Source organism: Xenopus tropicalis, chromosome 2 (genome assembly GCF_000004195.4).
Source record: "Xenopus tropicalis strain Nigerian chromosome 2, UCB_Xtro_10.0, whole genome shotgun sequence".
Lineage (NCBI taxonomy): Eukaryota > Metazoa > Chordata > Amphibia > Anura > Pipidae > Xenopus > Xenopus tropicalis.
This window is the reverse complement of record NC_030678.2, coordinates 90,555,143-90,577,800: the sequence shown is the minus strand read 5'-3', so window position 1 is coordinate 90,577,800 and position 22,658 is coordinate 90,555,143. Positions and strand designations below refer to the sequence as shown.

General features: G+C 36.3%; 1 protein-coding gene across 24 annotated transcripts in view; it reads right to left on the bottom strand.

Moving 5' to 3' along the window:
- Positions 1 to 22,658, bottom strand: part of macf1 (microtubule actin crosslinking factor 1) — a 183,641-nt gene that overhangs the window by 78,021 nt on the left and 82,962 nt on the right. For 21 of the 24 annotated variants that reach the window (XM_002940018.5, XM_031896938.1, XM_031896935.1 and 18 more), the window contains 19 exons: positions 22,136 to 22,291; positions 20,784 to 21,017; positions 19,869 to 20,018; positions 17,130 to 17,363; positions 16,681 to 16,872; positions 15,790 to 16,317; positions 14,962 to 15,138; positions 13,520 to 13,643; positions 13,207 to 13,415; positions 12,709 to 13,026; positions 11,457 to 11,623; positions 10,132 to 10,288; positions 8,809 to 8,926; positions 8,070 to 8,132; positions 7,731 to 7,966; positions 6,751 to 6,880; positions 5,369 to 5,568; positions 4,326 to 4,821; positions 2,539 to 4,010 (listed from right to left, as the gene is read on the bottom strand). In XM_002940018.5, the coding sequence (XP_002940064.3) occupies positions 2,539 to 4,010; positions 4,326 to 4,821; positions 5,369 to 5,568; positions 6,751 to 6,880; positions 7,731 to 7,966; positions 8,070 to 8,132; positions 8,809 to 8,926; positions 10,132 to 10,288; positions 11,457 to 11,623; positions 12,709 to 13,026; positions 13,207 to 13,415; positions 13,520 to 13,643; positions 14,962 to 15,138; positions 15,790 to 16,317; positions 16,681 to 16,872; positions 17,130 to 17,363; positions 19,869 to 20,018; positions 20,784 to 21,017; positions 22,136 to 22,291 (5,361 nt within the window). The remainder of the gene's footprint in view (positions 1 to 2,538; positions 4,011 to 4,325; positions 4,822 to 5,368; positions 5,569 to 6,750; positions 6,881 to 7,730; positions 7,967 to 8,069; positions 8,133 to 8,808; positions 8,927 to 10,131; positions 10,289 to 11,456; positions 11,624 to 12,708; positions 13,027 to 13,206; positions 13,416 to 13,519; positions 13,644 to 14,961; positions 15,139 to 15,789; positions 16,318 to 16,680; positions 16,873 to 17,129; positions 17,364 to 19,868; positions 20,019 to 20,783; positions 21,018 to 22,135; positions 22,292 to 22,658) is intronic. The other 3 variants (XM_031896944.1, XM_012957432.3, XM_012957435.3) reach the window with 1 other exon arrangement.

Here is a 22,658-nt window from a genome sequence, read left to right as displayed (position 1 = left end):
AAACAGAAGGCAAAAGGTTTCTTAGGTATAGTTTTCCCTTCAATAAGTAAAAAAAAGATCTGTAGTGTCATTATTCATTCCTTTGACAAGCAAATCTAAATATTTCAATGATTTATAGTGCCAACTTGCTCTGTGTCCTTCTTGCTGAAAAAAAATTGGGACCAAAGAATGGCTTACTCATCAGTGTGTCAAGAGTTTGAGGAAGGGATGGTCTCTTATTTTTGGACACCACTTTCTATTCCTTGGAGAAATATTTGGTTAGGAATCAGTATAGTGTAAAAAGAGAATGCCTTTTGCTAGGAAACCAGCAGTTTATATATGAGCAGTGTTATTTTCATCTGGAAAATGGTTCGGAGGTCTCAACTAAGTAAAAAGGGCACCTTACTACATATTTGACACCTTACTGATCATTTGACAATCATCCCTTTAAATATACAGTGTTTTAAGGGATTCTGTCATGATTTTTATGGTATACCTTTTTTTTTTTTTAATTACACTGTTTACATAGCAAATAATCCACTCTGCCATTTCAAATTTTGCTCTTAAAGGAACAGTAACATCAAAAAATTAAAGTGTTTTAAAGTAATTAAAATACAGGTATAATGTGCTGTTGCTCTGCAAAAACCTGGTGTTTTTGCTACAGAAAAGCTACTATATAAATAAGCTGCTGTGTAGCCATGGGGGCAGCCATTTAAGCCGGAAAAAAGGAGAAAATTACAGGTTACATAGTAGATAACTAGTAGATAAGCCCCATATAATGGGGGTTTATCTGTTATCTGCTAAGTAACCAGTGCCTTTTCTCCTTTGAATGGCTGCCCCCATGGCTACACAGCAGCTTACTTATATAAACTATAGTAGTCTTTATTAGGCAAACACACCAGTTGTAGCAATGCAGGGCAACAGTACATTATATTGTTATTACTTTTATACACTTTCATTTTTTGGTGTTACTGTTCCTTTAAACCAACAAATGTATTTTTTTTAGCTGTAATATTGGTGTGTAGCCAGCCATCTCAGTGCATTGTGTCTGAGTCTGAGTTTTCAGAATTAGAACTGCTTACAGATGTAACTGGAGGAGTCCCAAGCCAGGGATTTTTTTCTATGGAGTGCTGTTCTGATATCTACCACAGGTGTCAGGTAACCGCTATCTCCCCATTGCCATGCTGATCAGTTGCTGGGGGTGCGGGTGCGATATCCCTCCAACTTGCATTGCAGCAGTAAAGAGTGACTGAAGTTTATCAGAGCACAAGTCAAATGGCTGTAGCACCCTGGGAAATTAAGAATATGGCTAGCCCCATGTGAAATTTCAAAATGAAATAGAAAAAAAATCTGTTTGTGTTTTTAAAAATGTATTTCAATGCAGGATTCTGCTTTATTAACTGATGTGTTTTGAAAAAAACATGTTTTCCTATTACAGTACTCCATTAATGAAAGGAAATCTGCTACAGAGAGGTGGTTGCTACAAGTACTAATTTATTTGTAATTGGTTGCTACTCTGCACAGTAAACAGGAGGGTACAGCAGGATTCACCCTGCTGTAATTTAAGTGAACCAGCTTTCAGAAAACATTTTTTAGTACTGTGGGCTTAGGGTATAGGGAATGCCCTATGTGTTAAATGCCTCATTTGTTTGCTATGATTGTTTTACCTGCAGTAGAATCTAATCACTGATTGGTTGCTATGGATTCTGATGCATCTTACTTGTGCCAATCATATGAGGATATATGCATAAGTGCTAAATATAATACCAATGTGCATAGTCTAACCGTTTTTGTATAAAGGTTGCCTTTTTATGCAGTGCAATGATTACTGTGTTTCTGATATAGATAAACATACAACCATGCCCCAGACACAAGAGGAGATTTATTATGTGTGTGGACCATTTAAAAGATATTATAACTTCCTTTAGTTACAAATGAATTCATAACTTCCTGGCACCATATAAATACTTCTTGCAAGAAGATTCACCTAAAATATATAAATCTCAGTATGTTCTATCTGTGACAGCCTGGTTTGTGTTCAGCTAGTGTTCAGCCTCCATATTTTCCTGGTATTGTCTGCATTTCCCATGTGCTCTAAGACCAACCTCTCCCACTGGCAGAAGCAAAAAAAAGGCTAAACAGAGGGTAACCAGATATTAATAAAACTAAACATACTGATTATACACTTTCAATTTCTTAATATTGTGCCTAAGCTCTTAATAGCAAAATATATTTTATCTATAAACTGAAGCTTGAACTGAAACACAATTCACAGGAGTAAACACAATTAGTAGTTAAGTATAAATGTGTGCTTTCCAGAGAAAAGTATCAGCAACTGAATCCATGTAAATGGTACATTGTAGTCCCTACTGTGAATATCTGTAATTACTTGCTATTTCCCTGGACATTCTACCAGAATAATCCCAGAATTAAACTGCATTTACAAATAAGAAAAAAAGGCACAGCTCTCCTTCATATACCAAAGAAGTTTTCAACACAAAGAGTTATACAAAGAAAATAAGGATACTTTTTCAAAATATACAAACATTTATTTCTTACCTTAAAGTTATCTAACTGCTGCTTGATGGTATCTACTTCTGTGCCAACAACACCCTGAAGAACACTGCTGCCCTCCGCTGTCACAATCTGGTGGTTCAGCTCCTTTAGTTTCATGTTGAATTCCTCTACACGTCTTAACGTTGCCACTAACTGTCCCTGGCGATTTTTACCTCGCTCAGTCAGTTTTGAACATTGTTTGTTTAATGTCCCAAGTTCTCTCATAAGTACTATAAGGTCAGGGCCACCTTCTTTCTCCAACATGTCTCTACATTTACATTCTGATGACTCAATACTGGATTTCAGGCTTAGAAGAGCCTCTAGAAATTTTTGGATCACTTCTGCCTGGGACTTAAGACTATCTATGTCCCGTCCCACAGGGCCCATACTGTCTAATTCATCATCCAGATCTGCAAGTTCTGAGAACATCTCTCGAACATGGGAGTGGAATTGGCCAATTCCCTGCAGTTTAGTCTCCATATTTGCACAGCATTCATTAACATCCTCTTTTACTATCTCAAAATCATGCTGGACTTGCTGTGCCTGATAAACAAGATGGGAAACATCAGAGTCTTGTGGAACATCTGCTATCAATCCTTGAATAAGATTCTTCAGGTATAAGATTTGGGAGTCCAAACCAAGAAGCATGTCCTGCTGGGATCTCATGCTTTCAAGGTTTTTACTACTACAAGCTTGAGGGCCAAGGGCTGTAAAGATCTCAAGGAGATGCTTGGCTCCTTCCATTTTCTTATCAATGTTACTAAAACTGTCCTTTAGCTCTTTAAGTCTTAATGACATTTCTTCAAATGACCCAGACTTGTTGTGTAACTCTTCTGTGATGGCATCTATTCTCTGGTTGATTTTGGCTCTTTCTTCTAAAATATCTCTGTCATCTATTTCAGCTGCCTCAATCAGAAGGTCAGCCGCACTATTCATCATTTCAAGTAGAGAACGTTTTTTGTCTATATCAGTCTGTAGAGCCTTTGCTCTGAGAAGCTGTGCTTCAAGTTGTACAGGGTCAAGTGTTATTTCCATCTCTTTCATGTGTATCTCGCAATCTTCTAGCCAAGGCACCATATCTTCCACGTGCCGAACATACTTCTGAGCCTTTTGCAAACAGTCTTTTAGTTTTCCATGTCTTTCTGATGATTGTTTTCCTAGCTCATTCCAATTACTTTTTAAATTCACAAGTTGATTTTGGAGAGTGGTCTTTTCTTCTCCAGGCTGAGCAGACATAAGCAGAGACTCACCCTCTGCAACAATCATTTCATAGGAGCCACTGTATTGGCTGAGACTCTTTTGGAATTCCTCTTGCTCCTGTAGCTGAATTTGCAACTTTTCCAGCTTTGCAGACACTGGGTGGCTCTTGACATGTTGCAGTTGTTTTTCATCCAACCAACTCCTTAGTTCATCAAACATCTGCTGGAACTGCTGAGAACTAGAAAGAGCTGTCTGAAGGCGATTCACCCGATCCACTGAAAGAGACAAAAATTCATATTTCCAGTGCAATGTCCTATATATTATAATCACACAAAGGTTATAACATCATGATACAGTAACATTACATATTAAATTTAAAAGATTAAAAGTGGGCATATATACAGGTGTATTTTTTCTGCTCCAAGTAATTCAACACTTTGAAATTCTTGTTCAACCCTTAAAAGAAAAAAAAACCCTCTTAACATAAATATATAGACATCTATTTTCAAAATGATGTACACTTGTATCAAATGTAAATTGATCAATTCTATTGTCAGTAGTTGCAGAATATCATGGGAGCAGTTACTTACCTGCCAAATCCTCCATTCCTTTGAGTGGAAGAGCAACAGTGTCAAGACGCTTTTGAAGCTCATCTTTGAGGTAAGGTTCCATGACAAGTGCAGATAGCTCATTGCACAGTTTCTGGGCATCTGTAACTTCCTTGGCAAGTTGTTCCAGTTCAGATCGGATTCCACTTGTTTCCTGCAGCTGCTGCTTTACTGCATCAGGTTGAGTGCTAACAGCTGGCTGTGCTGCCAAGTTTTTGCCAGCTTGCTTTATTTTATCTGTTAGTCTTTGCAGAACCTCTTTATACTGACTACTCTTGATGGTTGCCTGATCTATCTGGTCAGCCCTGGAATTCAAACGACTTGTTAATTCCATCCATTTTCCACTAATGTTGTGGAATTCTTCCTCTACTTGGCAGGTGGACGGAGACTCCTCTCCAGGGCCTGTCAGGATCCCATAGGCTGCAAGTTTCAGTTCTTCATATTGAGCTTTTCGTGCTTCAAATTCTTTTAACATAAACTAAAATATAAACAACAATGGATGGTATGACATTTGTAAATACATATTTTGGAAACACGCAGAGCATATATATCAGTTAATCAATAAATAAAATGATGGTGGTTTACTGGCATGCTACCAGTTGTTCCCATTGTATAATATTTGCCCACAAAGCTGTAAAAGTAGATAGGAATCCATCTACCCTTAAACCTTCTTGCCCCACCTTGATATAAGGCGTTGGTCAACCCCAAGACCAAGTTACTGATTGGTTGTCTAAGATGTCTGATAGGGGCCCTACCAGCTTTAATAAAGGTGTGTAGAGAAGATAATTTTTGTTCGGTAGACCGAAAATTTAGTGCAACTGCAAAAATATTAATAATTAGTAGAAAAGAATCTGTGGGTTATAGTCTTACCCCTGTTTTAATAGACCACTATAAAACATTTTCTATTGAAGCCTCATTTTAAACTTTGCGACTATTCTTTGTGGTGTATTCATAATAAACTAAATTGTCATAAAATTAGGTGTCTGTACATTTACTGCCTTCCATATTACACAATTAACAATTACCTGAACTTGCTGCTTTTGAGCATTTAGCATATTTGGATCAACAGAGAGAGGGCCCAGAACGCTCATCATTAACTCTTTCTCTTTCAGCCATGGGCAAAGCTGGGAGCCTGCTACTTGGAATGTAGCTAGCTGGTTGGCAGACTCCTCCAGTTTGTGCTGGCGCTCTGCTGTGACTTGATTGACTCTGCCCCACTGCTGGTCTATATGAAAATACATTAACACATATATTTACATAAACATCTGAACTACAGGAGTCAAAAGTATGGCTTGGCTTTTTCTCCTTGGAATAATGCCCTTTCCAGTAAGAGCTAGCCAAAAACAGATTTTAAAGGGATTAAAATAAATACCCAGTGCTAGAGTTCTGTACTTTAATTCCATGTTTAAATCATCTCTTCATAGTAGACAAAATAACACATGCCATTTGCTAATACTTCAGTTTAAGTAAATGTTCAGAAGAAGGAATTGCTCTGCAACATAGAGTATTTCATGGGTTTCCACTTTAATCTGTGTAGTACATATATGTCCTGTATATAGAACTTTATGTTGTGTATAATTCCTATATTATCCTGGAAAAGGTTCATTTAGTCTGTGATTAGCTCAAAAGCCTAATCGCCACACAGTGTCTGTTAAATCTAACCACTTTCTCTATGTTATCTGTTCCAGTACTTTATTTACCTTTAAAGCATGTCCATGCATGTATACCTTCAATAATAAGATTTTGTGATTTAAAAATTATAGTTCCCTCTGAGGGGACTGGAAACAGACATAGATGATACTTGTATTCTCCTGTGGGTTGGTCCTGAATGGCAGATTGTCCAAGGGGAATTCTCCTTTATTTTTGCCAGTGTGGCTATCGTTGTGCAATAACAGACAAATATCTTTCCTAGTTCTCTTGCCTGGTATATTATTAATCCTATCATGGGACTATTACAGAGCATGATACGGCTAAAGGCCAATATGGCTTAACACAACTTCAATATATTGAGCTTGTACTGAACATGATTTTTGACTATATTAATTATGATATATCTATGGATTTTGTTGTTTCTTGTGCAAACACTGATGAATGTAGTTCAATTTCCCTGTTAAACTCCTTGTATACTGAACTTCTCTTTATTGTTAAAACAGAGATCCTGGTTGCAACTTGGTTTATACAGAGCTCATTATGTCTATATAGGAAATCTCCTGATTATAAGGGAGAGAGATATATTGTAAGGGTAAAAAAAGAATAGTTTGTAAGTGCTTTATAATAAAACATAAAGGAAATATATACAAATACATAAAATTTCTATAATTTGTAACTGAACATAGTTGTACACTGCCCCTAAGCAACAGAGGGCATACTCTGTGAGCCTTCCCTCTAACCCCAAAAAAACTCTTACCAAGATTTTCCAGCATTGTCTTCCAGTTTTCTGCCTCGGGAGAGTTTGGATGCTTTTCCAGCAAATCTCTCAGTGCAGCCTTTAAACTTTCTACTTTTTCAGTGCTCTGCTCAAGTTCAGAAAGGAACTCCTGAGAGGGAAAAAATGAGATGGTGGTAGCCAGTTGAAATCATACCAATAGACAAAAGAAATGGAGAAACAGACAGCTAAGATTTTGAATGAGACAAGCTGTTAAAAGGAATCCTTTATTCAGTAACATATTTGTTAAATTGGAAATAAAGAATCCAAAACACATTTGTGCAATCACATGAACCATCTAATAAAACAGACCAAAGTCAGTAACACGTTTTGCTGCCAATTTGTGCAAAATTGTTTACATCCCTAATATTTAATAGGTAGATACATTTTACTATTTTTTTCATCTTTACACAATGAATGTGTATTGCTATATTTAATGTGGGGGAACGGCACAACAGTTCTAATAGTGTTAAAATCTGAAATTCAGGCTGAGAAGTATTTTACTAACAAATCTTCCTCATTTTATCCCTGGGGGTGAAACAGTAGTCACACACAACACATTTGGATTACTTCAAAAGGTAAGGTCTATGCCCTCCTGCAACAGAAAAGGACCCTGAGCCTTCTGAAATTTTTCTGGGCATCCTCAATTTTATATATTTAAGCTAATATAAGCAAAGTATATTATTTGCAGTTTCCTTTTTTTTTTTAAACGAAGGCCTTTTATTAGGTCTTTTATTTAGGTCTTTAAAAAGACTCCAGTGACCATGCAGAACCAGAAAGGTATATCTCCCTTTATGTCGAATCAGTCCACATTCTTTCTTTCTATGAACACTACCTAAACTTTTTTTTCTATATTCTTGTTTTCTTAATACTCTTTTCATATAACTATCAATAAGTACTTATGATTACGTGTACTTTTGCCCCTAAATGCTTATTTCTAATAGTATTCTCTGGTCACCAACCTTGTTCTGTTTTGCTTGTGCTTTCACCACTTCAGATTTTGTAGGAGACACATTAACAGCAGTCATTGTTTTCTCTTTAGATTCCAACCATTTCAGCATATGATTAGTTTCTTGCTTAATTTTTTCAAAATTTTCCAGCATTTTAGATAATTGCTCCTCTCGTTTGTGCAAAAGCAGTCCCAAATTTTCAAATTTCTGGCTGGTCTCAGAGACGTCACACTGGATGCCTGTGAGATCTAATTAAGATAAAGTTATTTGTAATTTGTTAGTAATGATTCATTCCACCCTAATTTATAAAGGTTGCTGTTAATAAACAATAAAACACCTATACATACTCACCTTGGCAAGTATGATACCCATTAACATTTCCTAAAGAGCTCCCTGTGGCCATAAGCAAAGAACCTGAACAGGACAAGGAGGCAAAGAAGGGGCATCACAACCATGGCATGTTACAGACAAAGAGAAAAAGAATTATCAGGACAACACAGTGAATAAACAACTTTCCATTTTAACTGCAACTAATTGCTGATGACTATTTACTGTTTTGCTTTTACAGCTCTATACACACTATTTTTCTCTGCTGGTTGTTGCCTCTTACTACATCCATAAATTTTGTTGCAAACATCCATATTATTCATATCCTATTAACAGAAAAGTCTAAAAAGTGTCTGTACATAAACACTGCCGGATGGTAACCCACAGGAAAAATCTGCAGGAAGCACTCCTTCCGAATGAGGAAAGGGGTAGTTTCTTTCTTATACACACACCCTTACGGTCTACATAAACAGGAATGTAATTATGATACTTACACAACTATACTACTTAATAAGGCAAGCATAATTTAACCTGTATAATTAAATCATCCGACATAGTTTGGGCAGTACTTAAAGTAGATGACAGCAAACAATGAATAGAACATTTTAGACTAGAAAGGGACAAACAGAAAGTGAGAGACAGAAGGTGGCTTTTTCACAGGTGTCTGAAACATGGGTATATAAAAAAATATGTACTGCATGAAAGTGAAAATGAGAAACTGTAGGATGGACTGATTCCTATTATTCCTGAAACTACTTCTTACCTCCTTTGCGCTGACATGCAGATGCTGTAATTTCCATAATGCAGCACTCAAGCTCTGAACCCTTCTGTGCTATCTCTGCCATTTTGGGGCTTTTCATTTCCCACTCACTCAGGAGATCCTGGAGAAAAAATCATTGAACAAGAGAGGTAGAGACACCTGAACACAGTACCTTGTAAAAGTATTTTAGATGTTTGAACAACATAGAAAAAACATTTCTACCATTAAATCTTGTTTTTGTATTTAGAGTACTGTCATTTTAAAACACTGGTACTGAAAATATCAATCCAGGTGTGTCAGTATTTGAATTTAGAGGTGCACACAACATCCAGCTAATCTGAAAAACCAAGAACAATTCTCCATGGAAGGATTGGACAATTCATTACAGAGGAGTGTCCTAAAGGGTCTTTAGTTTAAAGACCTAAAGGGTCTAAGTTTTAAATTAATTCATTACTTATAATACATATATTAATGTATAACATATAATACATGAACTTATTCTTAGCAACTTTTCTTAATTAACTGTTCTTATTTTTAATTATTTGCCTAAATTCTGTCTCTTTCCAGAATGCATGTTAAACTACTATCTGGTTTCTGGGAATTACTGCCTCCTGCAAAAAGCTTACGGTCTGGTGATGTTACATTTTTATTGTTACTGGAACTTTCTATTTAAGCCCTATCTATCTTCCACTCTTCCATCCTGTCTATCTTCCATTATAATTTACTAACAATTCCCTGTTTGCTAGGATACATGAGACCCTAGCAACAAGTTATTCAAATTCTAAACTGAAAAGTGCCAGAAGAATAATTCAAATAACACAAAGGATAAAAATAGAAGAAAAATTGCAAACTGTATTAGAATAGAATACAGTTTAAAACATGCTAAAGTTTAATTTTAAAGTGAACTACTGATTCTAAAGTGATCTAGTATTGCTGCAAAAGATGGTTCAAGCAAAATATAGTGAGGAGATGTTTTTATAATCAGTACTTTTTTTTCTTAGAATTCTTTCTAAGAAACATATCACATTAAAACTAATTTGAAGCTTCAGTATATTAAAATAAAATAACAATGTGTTTGCATCAGTATGACATGAATAAATGAATATGCTGTCTAAAAAAAAATGTAAAAATAAAAAAGCCTAACTGACCCGCCGCTTAATAATTAATAATATTAATAATAATTACATTTTTTAAAGGTTTACTTTGCCTTTAAGTCTGAATTCATATAAAATATCTAATAAGTAACCTGGCAAAGTGCAATTTATCCTCAAGATAAAATTGCGTATAGAATATTTTACAAGTTTTACAGATTTTGTCCAATAATACCTTAACTTGCTGTAGCCTTGACATCATTTCACATGTTTTAAGAGAGTCTTCTGCTGAAGGGACAATATCTTCTTTTTCCTTTAACCATTTCCTCATTACCCCAACCAACTTCTGGAATTGTTCCAAAGATTCCTGACAGGACAGAGTTTCACTTTCCCTGTGAAAAAGATTAAACATGTAAAGTCTAAATGATGCTAAATTTATAATCCCTCGCAAATCAAAATCCACAGCAATACCCACTCTACCTGAATGGATTTTAGAAATAGAGGACATTAGGAAATTTGAGGAAATACATGAAGATACATATAAAGTAAAGCGAAAGCATTGGGCTACCTGGCGTTCGTATTTACTGAAAACTCAACATTTCTCAAATAGATCAACATATACTATCTTACGTTGGAAAAAACCTGCCAAACCATGACTTTAGCTTTGTCAAATATCTATATATATTGTGGGATTATGCATATTTTGTATATCATGCAATAATAGTTATTATCTTAAATATTACCCATCTCGACTATAGCTTATACATTCTCCTCTAGCTTGCACTATGTACATACTAGATAGCACTCTTTGCCTGGAATTCCCTTTTCCTATAAAATACATGCCAACTCCTTTATATGCTGAAGTACTAGACTGCGGACAGAAGACAACACACAGATACTTATATCCATTCCCTAGGTTTAAGATTTAAATCGGGCTTTGAGCAAATTTGATTACATTAAAGGAGAAGGAAAGGTAAAAACTAAGTAAGCTTTATCAGAAATGTCTATGTAAATACAGCCATAAGCACTCACAGAAACGCTGCTCTGACTTCTCTGTCAAAAGATTTCTTGTGTCTGTAATTCATGTGCCAGAGACATGCAGCTCTCTTCCTTCTCCCCTCTCCTGCTCCCCCCTCCCTCAAGAATGCTAAGAACTCATCCCCCCCTTAGGAATCCAATCAGCAGGAAGCTGACTCATAGTCTAACTAACTGAGCATGTTCACTTGGTCTTGGTGCAGCAGTGAGGCATTATGGGAACTTTCTTTACACAGCTCAGCGTTTTTTCTTCCTATTTGGCTTCTGATCATCTGAACAGGTGAAATATGGGGAGACTTAAGGGCACTATTGAGACAACTGAAGGTATGCCTGCAGCTTGAGATTAACTCTTTATTAGCCTTTCCTTCTCCTTTAAGATGCTTGTTTGTTATTTTTTTTTTTTTACTTCTTTTTTCTTAGTTGAATGGATTCTGTTCATCAATAAAAATTAAAAAAAAAAATAAACATTTTCATGGACAAGTTGTAGAATGACATTAACTCCTTGTTTCCTTTTTTTGACTGTACCTTGCCAATGCTGCCTCCCGGAGCTCAGCAAAATCTTTCTTTAAAGTTGCCAGCTTCTGTAAATGCTCAGATGCATCTGTAAGGATAGGGCTTGCACTCAGTTCTCTTGCCAGCTGTTCTACCATGAGAAGGTGTCCCTCTTGCTGCTTTATCTCTGCATTTAACTCCTACCAAAAAAACAGAATGATGACAATTACAATGACTAGGGATATCTGTGCATAGATAGATATACAGTCAGACAGATAGGATACTGTTGCAGGAGTGGAATAAATGTGTTAACTCAACCAGGTAAAAATGGGAAATTGGCAAGGAAAAGTTACCAGTCCATCTCAATGCCACATACTGTAGTGCACAGGTTAAACACAAATATCTAGATTTTATTTAATACATATATATGTGGGTAATGAATTTTAGACATATTAACAGGCCATAAACATCCCGGCCATAGCTATTTGATACCAAAATATAAAATGCTCCTGCAGCATTGGCCACAAATGCCAATCATTAAAGGAGACATATTGGATAAATGGAAAAAAAGGTAATTTTGTAGGTAATTATGAATAATATACGGTGCTGGTTTCACTTTTTGCTAAACATTAATCCTATCTGTAACAATGGCCCCTTTATTGGAGCTCCCTATAGATCCTATCACTTCTCTGTCTGTGTTTGAAATGAAGAGTGGGCGTGCCCTAATGGCCCCTGCCAGAAGCACAGTAGGAGGGGGAGAGCCAATCACAGCCCTGCAGTCACACAAGCACAGACAGGCTTCAGTTCCCTATCAGGTCAGCCTAGCTGCTGATTTGTTCCTATCCTACAGTGCAGTGTACTGACTAATGGGGTTTTGGTTACATTTCTCAATAAATTAGAAAACACAACTTTTTTAAGCACAATCCTTCTATATCTAGAGGAGTATAATTCACTGGTACATTCATAATTTTCATAGGATATGTCTCCTTTAACAGTTTCTAAATTTGCTTTTCTACTGAAACTAAGCAGTAGCATACCAACCTGCTATACATTATTCATGCTTCCAAACACAAACAGTATGTCTATATAAACTGATGCTGCCTCTATGTACTATCTACCTAATTAGAAATGCAACTGGCAAACAATCCTGCTTCTATACAAAGCATAACAGATTTGAATTTAGGGAGGTGCAATGCCAGCAAATTAAATGGGTTCTCATATCCCCATTTTGTACTGGAACGTGAAAAGTACCAAAAAAGAGTTAAACCATCTAGCAAATACAAACCTTGATTTGTTCAGAAAATTGGGTGATATCCCTCTCTGGTTGATTCCCAGAGGCCAGGAGATGAGACCTGGTTACTGTGAAATCTTGCAGCTCATTTGAAAACTGCTCATATTTTTCCACTTTTGGCAGTATCTCTTTCAAGGCATTTTCTTGCAACCTCTGCTGCATGCAGACTTCATTAAACCGTGAAGTGACCTCAGAGAGTTTGCTGTGAAGGGCAGAGGCAGCAGCACTGTCAGCTGTCTCCATGAATTTCCCAACCATCTCTCCTGTAGCATCCATACTGCCCCTTCTACTGGAGATATCCTGTTTCAGTTTCTAGAGTGGAGAATACAATGATGTTCAAAGGTAACTTTTACTTTAGATACATGGATAAAACCTTTATATAATAATGCTGAAAATTACATTTATTTTAATCACACTATGAAATGTTAAGACTGAATTTTACCTAATCGGTATCACTTAAAAAAACAGGAATGAAGTAATTTACTCTCTCACCATGTTCACTGCAAGAGCTTCCTCTACTGACGCAGAGGACATCCGTGTGTGTTTTTGCTCTGCCAAAGTCTTTTCCATTTCCTTCAACCACTGCAGAAGGTTTTCTAGGGCATCCTGCACACTCTGGGACTGTGCAACTGTCTTTTGTAGTAAATCAGAGTGGGAAGACATTTGATTTGACAAATTCTGGAAACGACGATCTATAGAATCTGTTATAAAAAAAAAAAAAGAAACATACAATTACTTAGACCTGTATGGCAAAGCTAATTTTCTAAAAACACAAACTTCTTGAAGCAAAAAAATCACTGCTTACCAGCAATATCTTGCACGCTTCTGCAGTCTGGTATGGGATCATCTTGTATTTCTAACAGCATCCGCAGAGCCTTATGTACTTTTTCCACCTGCACTTGGTGTTCGGCAAAGTTTGACTGCATGCCCTATAGGAATAAATTACATAACTGTGAAGCTTGGATAAAGCTACATGCCTTCTGAATTATCATTACCATTCTCATTTAGACATGTGAGTTAAGGACAGGTATGGGGTAGGATATGTGCCACCCCAGCTTGCCCCTCATGAATACAATGCTGACAAATGTAAGCAGCTCTGTATTCATGGGAGCACCATCTTTTGTGCATGCATTAACTGCTCAACTGAGGGAGGAGTAGGTCGTTAGAAGAGCACTTGGATATTTATTTAGAGGGTTGGGCAGAGTTTTAAACTGTTTTAAATAAGGAAAGGTAAAAACTAAGTAAGCTTTATCAGAAAGGTCTATATAAATACAGCCATAAGCACTCACAGAAACACTGCACTGAATTCTCTTTCAAAAGATACAGGATTTCTTGTCTGTTTGTTTTCCTCTGCCAGAGACACGCAGCTCTCTCCTCTCTCCTGCTCCCCCCTCCCTCAAGAATGCCAAGAACTCCCTCCCCCTCTTAGGAATGTGTGATCTGAGCCAATCAGCAGGAAGCTTCCTCATAGTCTTATAAACTGAGCATGTACTCTGGTCTTGGTGCAGAAGTGAGGCATTATGGGAACTTTCTTTACAGAGCTCAGAGTTTTTTTTCCTATGAGACTTCTGATCATCTGAACAGGAGAAATATGGGGAGACTTAAGGGCACTATTGAAAGAACTGAAGGTATGCCTGCAGCTTGAGATTAACTCTTTACTAGCCTTTCCTTCTCCTTTAAAGATAACGGTATAAGAGGATAAGAAGATACCGTACTACGGTTTATACTAATTAATAGAACAAGTGAACATTTTACTAAAATGCTTTATATTTTCTTCAAGCATATACACAAAATCCATAATTTTAGAACGAGAGCTCAGAACTATAAATGAGTGTACTTGGCCTGATACACTCATCAGATGATGTGGAGAAAAATTCTACCATAGAAAAGCAATAACAGAAAAGTGTAGAAAGAACCTTTCTGAACCTATATATACTCCCCATATACCACCAGATGTTTTGAGTATGGGCAACCCATGTGCAGTGGAATGGATTATTTCCAGTGCATACACAACAAAGTGCTATGAGTTGTGGTATAGATCTGCATGAAAATTGGTCACTGCACAAGATTTCCCAACAGCTGATGAAGCAGGCAGCCAAAGCAAGTATAGGTGCACAGCTTTTATAAATGTACATTTACATTATCCAATAGTGTTCAGCTTACTAAACAACAATTAGCAGGCATGGAATCCACAAAATACAATTAAATGCATGGCACAGATAAAAATAAATTAGCCAAAGATTTTACCTTGGCTTTTGCAAGCTGGTTTTGTAATACTTCTGGATCAGAAGCCACAGGTTCAGACAGGATGCGATCCACCTCCAACTCTGTAACTTGCAGCCAGGCTACAGCAGTGTCGGAACCTTCTTGAAACTGCTGGTATCTGTCCAGCACAACGTTCAGATGACAGCCCAGCTTAGAACACTGAAACAGTCCAAACACCAGTATATATTTTTAGACATTTTTTTCCCCTCCATGGATACTATAGTGATGAAAATTTTTATAATATCAGTACTTTTCCTTATACACTATAAAGCCCAATTATGTACTTAAATTTTTACTTTTGTCCGTGTCTGTCCTACTTTATTAACTGTAATAATGTGAACTATTACAGTACAAACTGCAGAGACCTCCTCCTAATTATGGCAGAAATTCTTAACTCTTAGCTTTATGTATTTAATGCACTTAGTAAGATTTGAGTATAAATAACTATAAGATAAAAACAGGTGTAGAACTATAAAATTATATGAGAATTAAATACAAACACAAAAATGTATATATGAGATGCAATTTTGTAGACATCTTTTAATTATAATGTGATGGCTTTCTTATTTTCACCACATACTAGCTTTCGATCACAAAAAATGTAAAGATCATGGAGTGTCTGCCTATAAAGATGTGAATTACACTATTTTAGTGTAAATTAAAGTCATGAAAATAATACAAAGCTTAGTCCTGGCAAAACATAAAACTTCTTCAAGAGAGATTAGGTGAAGAAAGGAGTATCTGGAAGTACCCTACCCCTTAGTACAAGTAAACTAACCCCAGGGATCAAAGCATGGTTTGTAAAACTACCTTGGACTGCAAAGTACTGTATCTTTTTGAAGCCTCTTCCAGTTTGTTTTTCACCATTGCTCCTGCCACCATCTCAAAATCCTCCTTGCACTGGTCAGCAGTTGCTTTCTCAGCTTCTATAGCTTTTTGGCCAGCTAAGTTAATATACCGCAGGTCTCCTTTGTGAGATATAATGTCTTCAGAAATATTCATTTGCTGATTGAGCAGGTTCTTCAGAGCATTATAATCCTTTTTTCCTTTGTGCATGTTGTCTAACTCCTCCTCAGTATGGATAAGCCAATGTTCAAACTCCCCATGGTCACGTATAAAGTTTTGCATCTCATCCCGCAGGACCTGTGCATTCTTCAGCTGTAATTGTGCCTGAGACATGGAAGCTGAATATTCTTCTTTCAGCTGGGCCAGCTGATTCTGCAGCTGTTGTCGTTCTTCTGGGCACAATGTATTGCCATGCTTGTCTAGGAAATCCTGAGCTGATTGTATTGTTAATATAAAATTTTGCTGCTGTTCCAACATTTCTTGATGTTGTGTCTGAGAAAAAAGAAAATCATAAACAGTACTGCCATGCATGCTGCAGAGTACACAGAGACACAAAGTCAGGCATAGATACAACCAATGTTGCTTTATTATAGAATGTTGTTATAGGAAAAAGTATATATTTTTCAAGTCAGTTATTTAGTCATAGAGCAAGCATAAGATATTAACCAGCTTGATTCTTTCATTAAGAATAAATGAAAAAAAGCTACAGAATGTTAATTTCTTCAAAATAAATCAAAGCCAACAGGCTTTCTACCTAAACCACTATGTTATGTAGCACACCTCTTTGTCTGCAGCACATGAAACAATTCCTATGTTATCACATAAAAAATGGATAGTAAATATTGCCATTCTCACCTTCTTCCTCTCATATAACTCATTAACCATAAATGAAGTTTCATCTGGAGGGAGACACCTGTTCTGCATGCTCTGATTACTCAACGCACTTCCATCGGGTACAGTTTTCAGAAGGGCATAACTTGGGCGCACTTGACTAAGTAGGGACTCGATTTTTCCCAAATTTACTTTTAATTCCTCTGCAGTTTCAGACTGTTAAATAAAATGAGAAGGATAATATTGTAGCCAACCTGTTTTATCCATGTTTCTAGCTATGGAATATACATTTATTTCACTCCCTAAGATCCAAATATCTTCATCTTTTTTGTTGTCTTTATTCTTTCCCAGGTATAAAAATGTTGATATTTTGAATTATGGTAAAGAAAAAACAAAACTGTCATTATTAATGCAAAAAAGCTTTTCTGTCTGGGATGCTCATATAATGCTTCCTGATCAAATATAAATCATACCTTCTTGGTTTCTTCAAGCACAGCTGTGCTCACAGCACTTTCTAGCTGTTTCTCTGTGTCCCCTGTTTTTTCAAGAACAGCATGATATCGCTCTTTTGCTTGCTGAAGTTTTTTCTGAAAAGATTCTAATTCTACTGGATCCATTTTCAGCTTGTTCTCAGCTAGAAAATCTTCTGCTGCTCTGATAACCCTGGAAAAATGTTTTCCTCGAGACTGTACATCTTTATGAAGAACCTGATGCAAATCAAAGACTTTGCAATTTAAATGTCCTCTAAACATCCTTAAATTAATTATAATATAACTATATATAATTATTAAATATATATTATAATTAGTTATCTCTGGGAGAAACTTTGCTTAAACATTATTTCAGCTAAGAGTTATTGAAATATAGTCTAAAAAATTATTAGTTGCAGTGCTAATTTTAACCAGATTATGAGCTAAAAGGAAACAATTTATAAATGACGCTTCATGAAATCAACAAAAAACAAAATTATTCAACACAGAATACAAGGTTTGTGGCATGAGCCTAAAAACTTTAGATATACTATTAAGTATATAAATTGTTTGACGTGACCTATTTACAGGAGCCCTAATACTTTTACCAAATATCTGCATGCATAAGTGTATTATACTACCAAGTATAATACACTGGCAAAGGGTAGCATATGCAGACTTTATGTATATAATGTTCAAGTTGGATTAGGATTTTGAGTTGCAAGTTTTAACTGTAAATATGTTAACTATTAGATAATATAATCTTTGAACCAATATATATATATATATATATATATATATATATATATATATATATATATATATATATATATATATATATATATATATATATATATATATATATATATATCTATATCAATCTTTATCTATTTAAAGCCTCTACTGGTAAGTAATGGAGATATGTAACTTTCTTTGTTGGTATATTTCACGTGAGAAGAGAACTGTTAATAAAATAGTGTATCCTAAACAAGGGACACATGCAGAATATTTCTCCCAGTGGGCTTTGCTATAATGGGAATTTGAGCCTCTGAAAGTAAAAAATCCAGTCCTATTTGGGCATTTCTTTTAGTGCTCTATAATTCACCCTGCCCTCTACTCTGCAAAAGCAGTGTTTTATGCTGAACTGGTATTTCAGTGGATACAAGCCACTTATTGCTTTCATTGTGATTTAAAGGACAGCTAAATGTTCATTCACTTGGGATGTCAGCTACCCAATGAGCTAAAAGGCTAACTTTCTGCCTAAGCCAGTGTGTTTCTTCTTTAACAAAATAACTGGCCTTGGGTACTTGATTGTGGAATGCTACACCACAAACATTTTTCCCATGTAGTGCCTGAACAGACTTGGTCTTGACACACAGGTATGTGACACTAAAGCAGTACTGGGACTTCCGGGGAGATTAAATATTATGTTGTCAAATGCCGCGTGCCCTATGCCAGGGGCATGTGGCTTAATTAGTCTAACTAATAGAATCCTTCAGGTTAACTTTTATGGTCATTTAAAGAGGCACTTAAATTTATAGCATTTTCAGTGGACTAAAATATCCTGCAGCCTGTGCTGTGCAGAGCTGTATTCAGGGGAAAAAAGCAGCATGACATGGAGAACAGAGAAAACTGCAGAAATGCGTAGAAGTGCAGGACAGGGAGAAAAACATAAAAAAAACATGGTGGATCATGAAAGTTTTCTCACACTTTGTATCCTTCCCTGCACTTAATAAATGACTCCTGGCCTTCATTTTCTTGAATCTCAGCATTAACTAAAACATACATCCTATGCTTATTGAGAATAATTTCTCTATGAAAACTGTTGACTTGACCTTTCAGGTGAAAGCCATTATGTATTTCATACACAGGTAAATAAATTATTAAAAACGGATAAAGAGGTGTATTGCCATAAATTTGATGCCACATTATTTTTACACATTGTGTTTTATTCAATTAAGCTACTCGCTATTGTAACTTTTTTTTGCAGCTGAACCTGATAATTCAGCATTGAGCTCAGTGTATATCTATTTGGATAGACAAATGAGGGAAATCGATATGCTTAATACATTGAAAAGCATTGAAATGGTTGTTAAATCCAATCACTCTTTTGGCAATAATGTCTAAAAAACTACAAATAATAAAAAATAAACAACAATTGCAAATTGTCTCAGAATATTACTCTCTACATCATACTAAAAGTTAACTCAAAGGTGAACAACCCCTTTAAAGGAACAGTAACACTAAAAAATGAAAGAGCTTTAAAGTAATAAAAATGTAATGCACTGTTACCCTGCACTGGTAAAACTGGTGTGGTTGCTACAGTAACACTACTATAATTTATATAATAAGCTGCTGTGTAGCCATGGGGGCAGCCATTCAAGCTGGGAAAAAGGAGAAAAGGCACAGGTTACATAGCAGATAACAGATAAGCTCTGCAGAATACAATAGTGTTTTATCTGTTATCTGCTATGTGCCTGTGCCTTTTCTCCTTTGAATGGCTGCCTCCATGGTTACATAGCAGCTTATTTATATAAATTATAGTAGACTTTCTGAACTAAACACACAACTTTTACCAGTGCAGGGCAGCAGCACATTATATTTTAGTTACTTTTATACACTTTCATTTTTTGGTGTTACTGTTCCTTTAATGTAAATTGCTGGTGGGACAAACATGCATCATGTTTGATTCCCATAGCTCAGTTCAAATCTGTTTTTTTAGAAAACATTGTAAAGCATTACCTGCACAGCCTTCTGCTGTTCCATAAGTGAGGACAGATCCGTTGTTTTATGGAAGGTTTGGAGACTAGGCAAAGCTTTCTCTGTATGTTCAGCCCATGAGGCCAATTCTTCAAATTCTTTACTACACGTAGCCTGCTGTTCTTGAAGTATCTAAAAGAAAAATTGGACATAAAGCCTGCTGCAGAGAACAACAAAGCAACACAAGATGGACTGACGAGAGGGCGCTGCAGAGAAAGACTAGAATATTAATGTTTTGATTTAAAAATTAAATTACATTATTTTGAGGTATTATCACCAAAAAAAAAAAAAAAAAACACTTTTAGAATTTAGAGTAAGACAATAATACTAAGTCCAGTTAATACATATAACTGTAGGAAGCCTATATTCTGCAGCACCTTCTCATCTGTCATACACAGTCCCTGCCTCACAGCTGAGCACAATGTGTCCCTTTAATAAAACCGCCTATCATTTGCATATTTGACTGTTTTTATTGCTGGTATCAGAGCAAGCGCCTGCCAAGGCCGATCATCTTGGCCTCTGAGAGAAATCCTTCAGTTAGAGAAGACAAACCTAAAAAAGCAAAGCAGACAAATGGTTAAACACAGAGACGACAGGAAGGTAACAAACATGGTTAATACATACACATTAACAGAATAACAATGGAGGGGCAGGCAGAATTTGACAAAAGACAAGTAAATGGCAGTTATGGAGTTATTCAAAGGTTAATTTGTACCTGCGCTACCTTCAACAAAACTGTATATGGATTAAAAAAAGCTTTTTGTAATATGATGTGCAGTGTAAGCTTGGCATGCGTAGGAGCTCCATTCTTTGATTATTATTGCAATTCTGCAGTTAAGCTTGTTTAGGCCCTCAGTATGAGGCTCCCCATTTTAAAAAGAACTCATGCTATCTGACCTTAAATTCGGTGTTGTATTTTGTCTGCTTCTGACATAACTGCAGAACCTCTTCCCATGCCACTAGCCTCTCTGACAGCTCCCGGAAGGATCTCTGTAACTCATTTAGGAGGCGAAGAAGTGTGCGGCTTTGTTGGGGAGTCAAGTCTTGAGCTTTCTCAGAAATAAAGAACTGGATGTCAAAGGCAATATTGTCTAGCTTCTGTCTGGTGTCTGTTAGCGGTCGCCTCAAGGACTGAAAGGAAATAAAATAAAAAGGGCTACATTAAACTGGTGGGTAAAGTATAGTCCTGTATCAAAGGTCAATGTTATACATTGCTTTAAAGAATAATCTCTATAGCATTTTAGATGTTTTTCTCTTTGTCAAGAAAATGGATCAAAGGCATAATAGCTTGTATACTTTAAAAAAGGACTATCCAAAATCTTGCATGGTAAATTATATGACGGGTATAGTTCATCTTCAACAATCTACCAGTTACACTACTACATGAAGGAGGGAGTAACCTTTTGATTTGGATTTCAATAGCTTGAAATATATGTTACTTGCTACCTTCCATGAATAAATCAGGAGATGTAAAAGCTCATCTCTTGCCTAATGACAATTTAGACACTACACACAATGCAGTAAAACAATAAAAATGTACTCAGTTTTAGGGCTGTGACACCCGGGAGATTAGTCGCCGCGCGTCAAATCTCCCTTGTCGTGGGCGACTAACCTCAATGAAATGCCATCTCACCAGCTATAATGTAAATCGCTGGTGGGATGGCATACGTGGCGGCACGATTTGCCGAAGTCGCGCAGTGACTAATCTCCCCGTATGTCACAGCCCTTATAAGACCATTTTATTTACATTTGTGAACCAGATCTCTGTTTCAGGGCCCCTAGATAAAAAAAAAAAAAAAAATATATAGTCCTGTTGAAGCTATTTAACATAGTTCCAGTAAAGATTATCATCTATGCCATATACCCCTTGTTTCTCACCTATGGCTAAATAACAATGAGTTTCTTTAACTTTGCCCCTCTGTCAACACATATATTTCAAACACTGCAAGTGAGATTAGCCACCCCGGGTCCCAGATAATTTCCGTGACGAAAAGTCTAATTCTTTTGTGTCTATATAGCCAACCCAGGAGCAAGATAAGAAGTCATATTTATCTGCAGTTCCTGGTATTACTAGCAATAGTTTTGGAAGAGAAATTAATTATATACAACCCAGCTTGATATTACAATTCGACCCCAGGGTAAGAGTTCCTTAACATTAACATTTTTCTTTTGCGACCTCTCCCACTTGCAGTGATACAGTATGTGAATGCTGAAGACCAATACCAACAGGAGCTGGTTAGGAATATTACCTCTGCATGGTTCAGCTCCTTTTGCAGCTTTTCTGCATCCAGTCTCAAATCGTCATTTGTTTTTGCACTATCCAATGAGTCTGTGGTTTCTTTCACCCACTGTAGAAGATAATGAAGTTTGCTTTCCAGCTCTTTATGCTCCACCAGGATTTTACCCTTCATAGAAGAAATAATTTAACTTTAATTACTTGTATTACTAACTTGTTCCTATATTGTCCACCCCCAGGTATCTTTATCCCTACTTCCTTATTTAATAATTACAACTAGGGCATTATCGAGTATTTGAAGAATGGTGAAATTTATCTCTCTGTAGTGACTTACATTACACCATTTTCCCTATTTTAGCAAAACTTCAGTTCTGAAGAGCTAGACTGCATAAAAGTAAGTTTAAAGAAAGTTATAATCACTAGGGGGACAAATTTTAACTGCAATTTTCTTCTCTACGTCCTTCTTAATGCACAGTAGAGTGAAAGGCCAACTTTAAACTAAAACCTGTTTTTTGGCTCGACTGCACATGCATCAA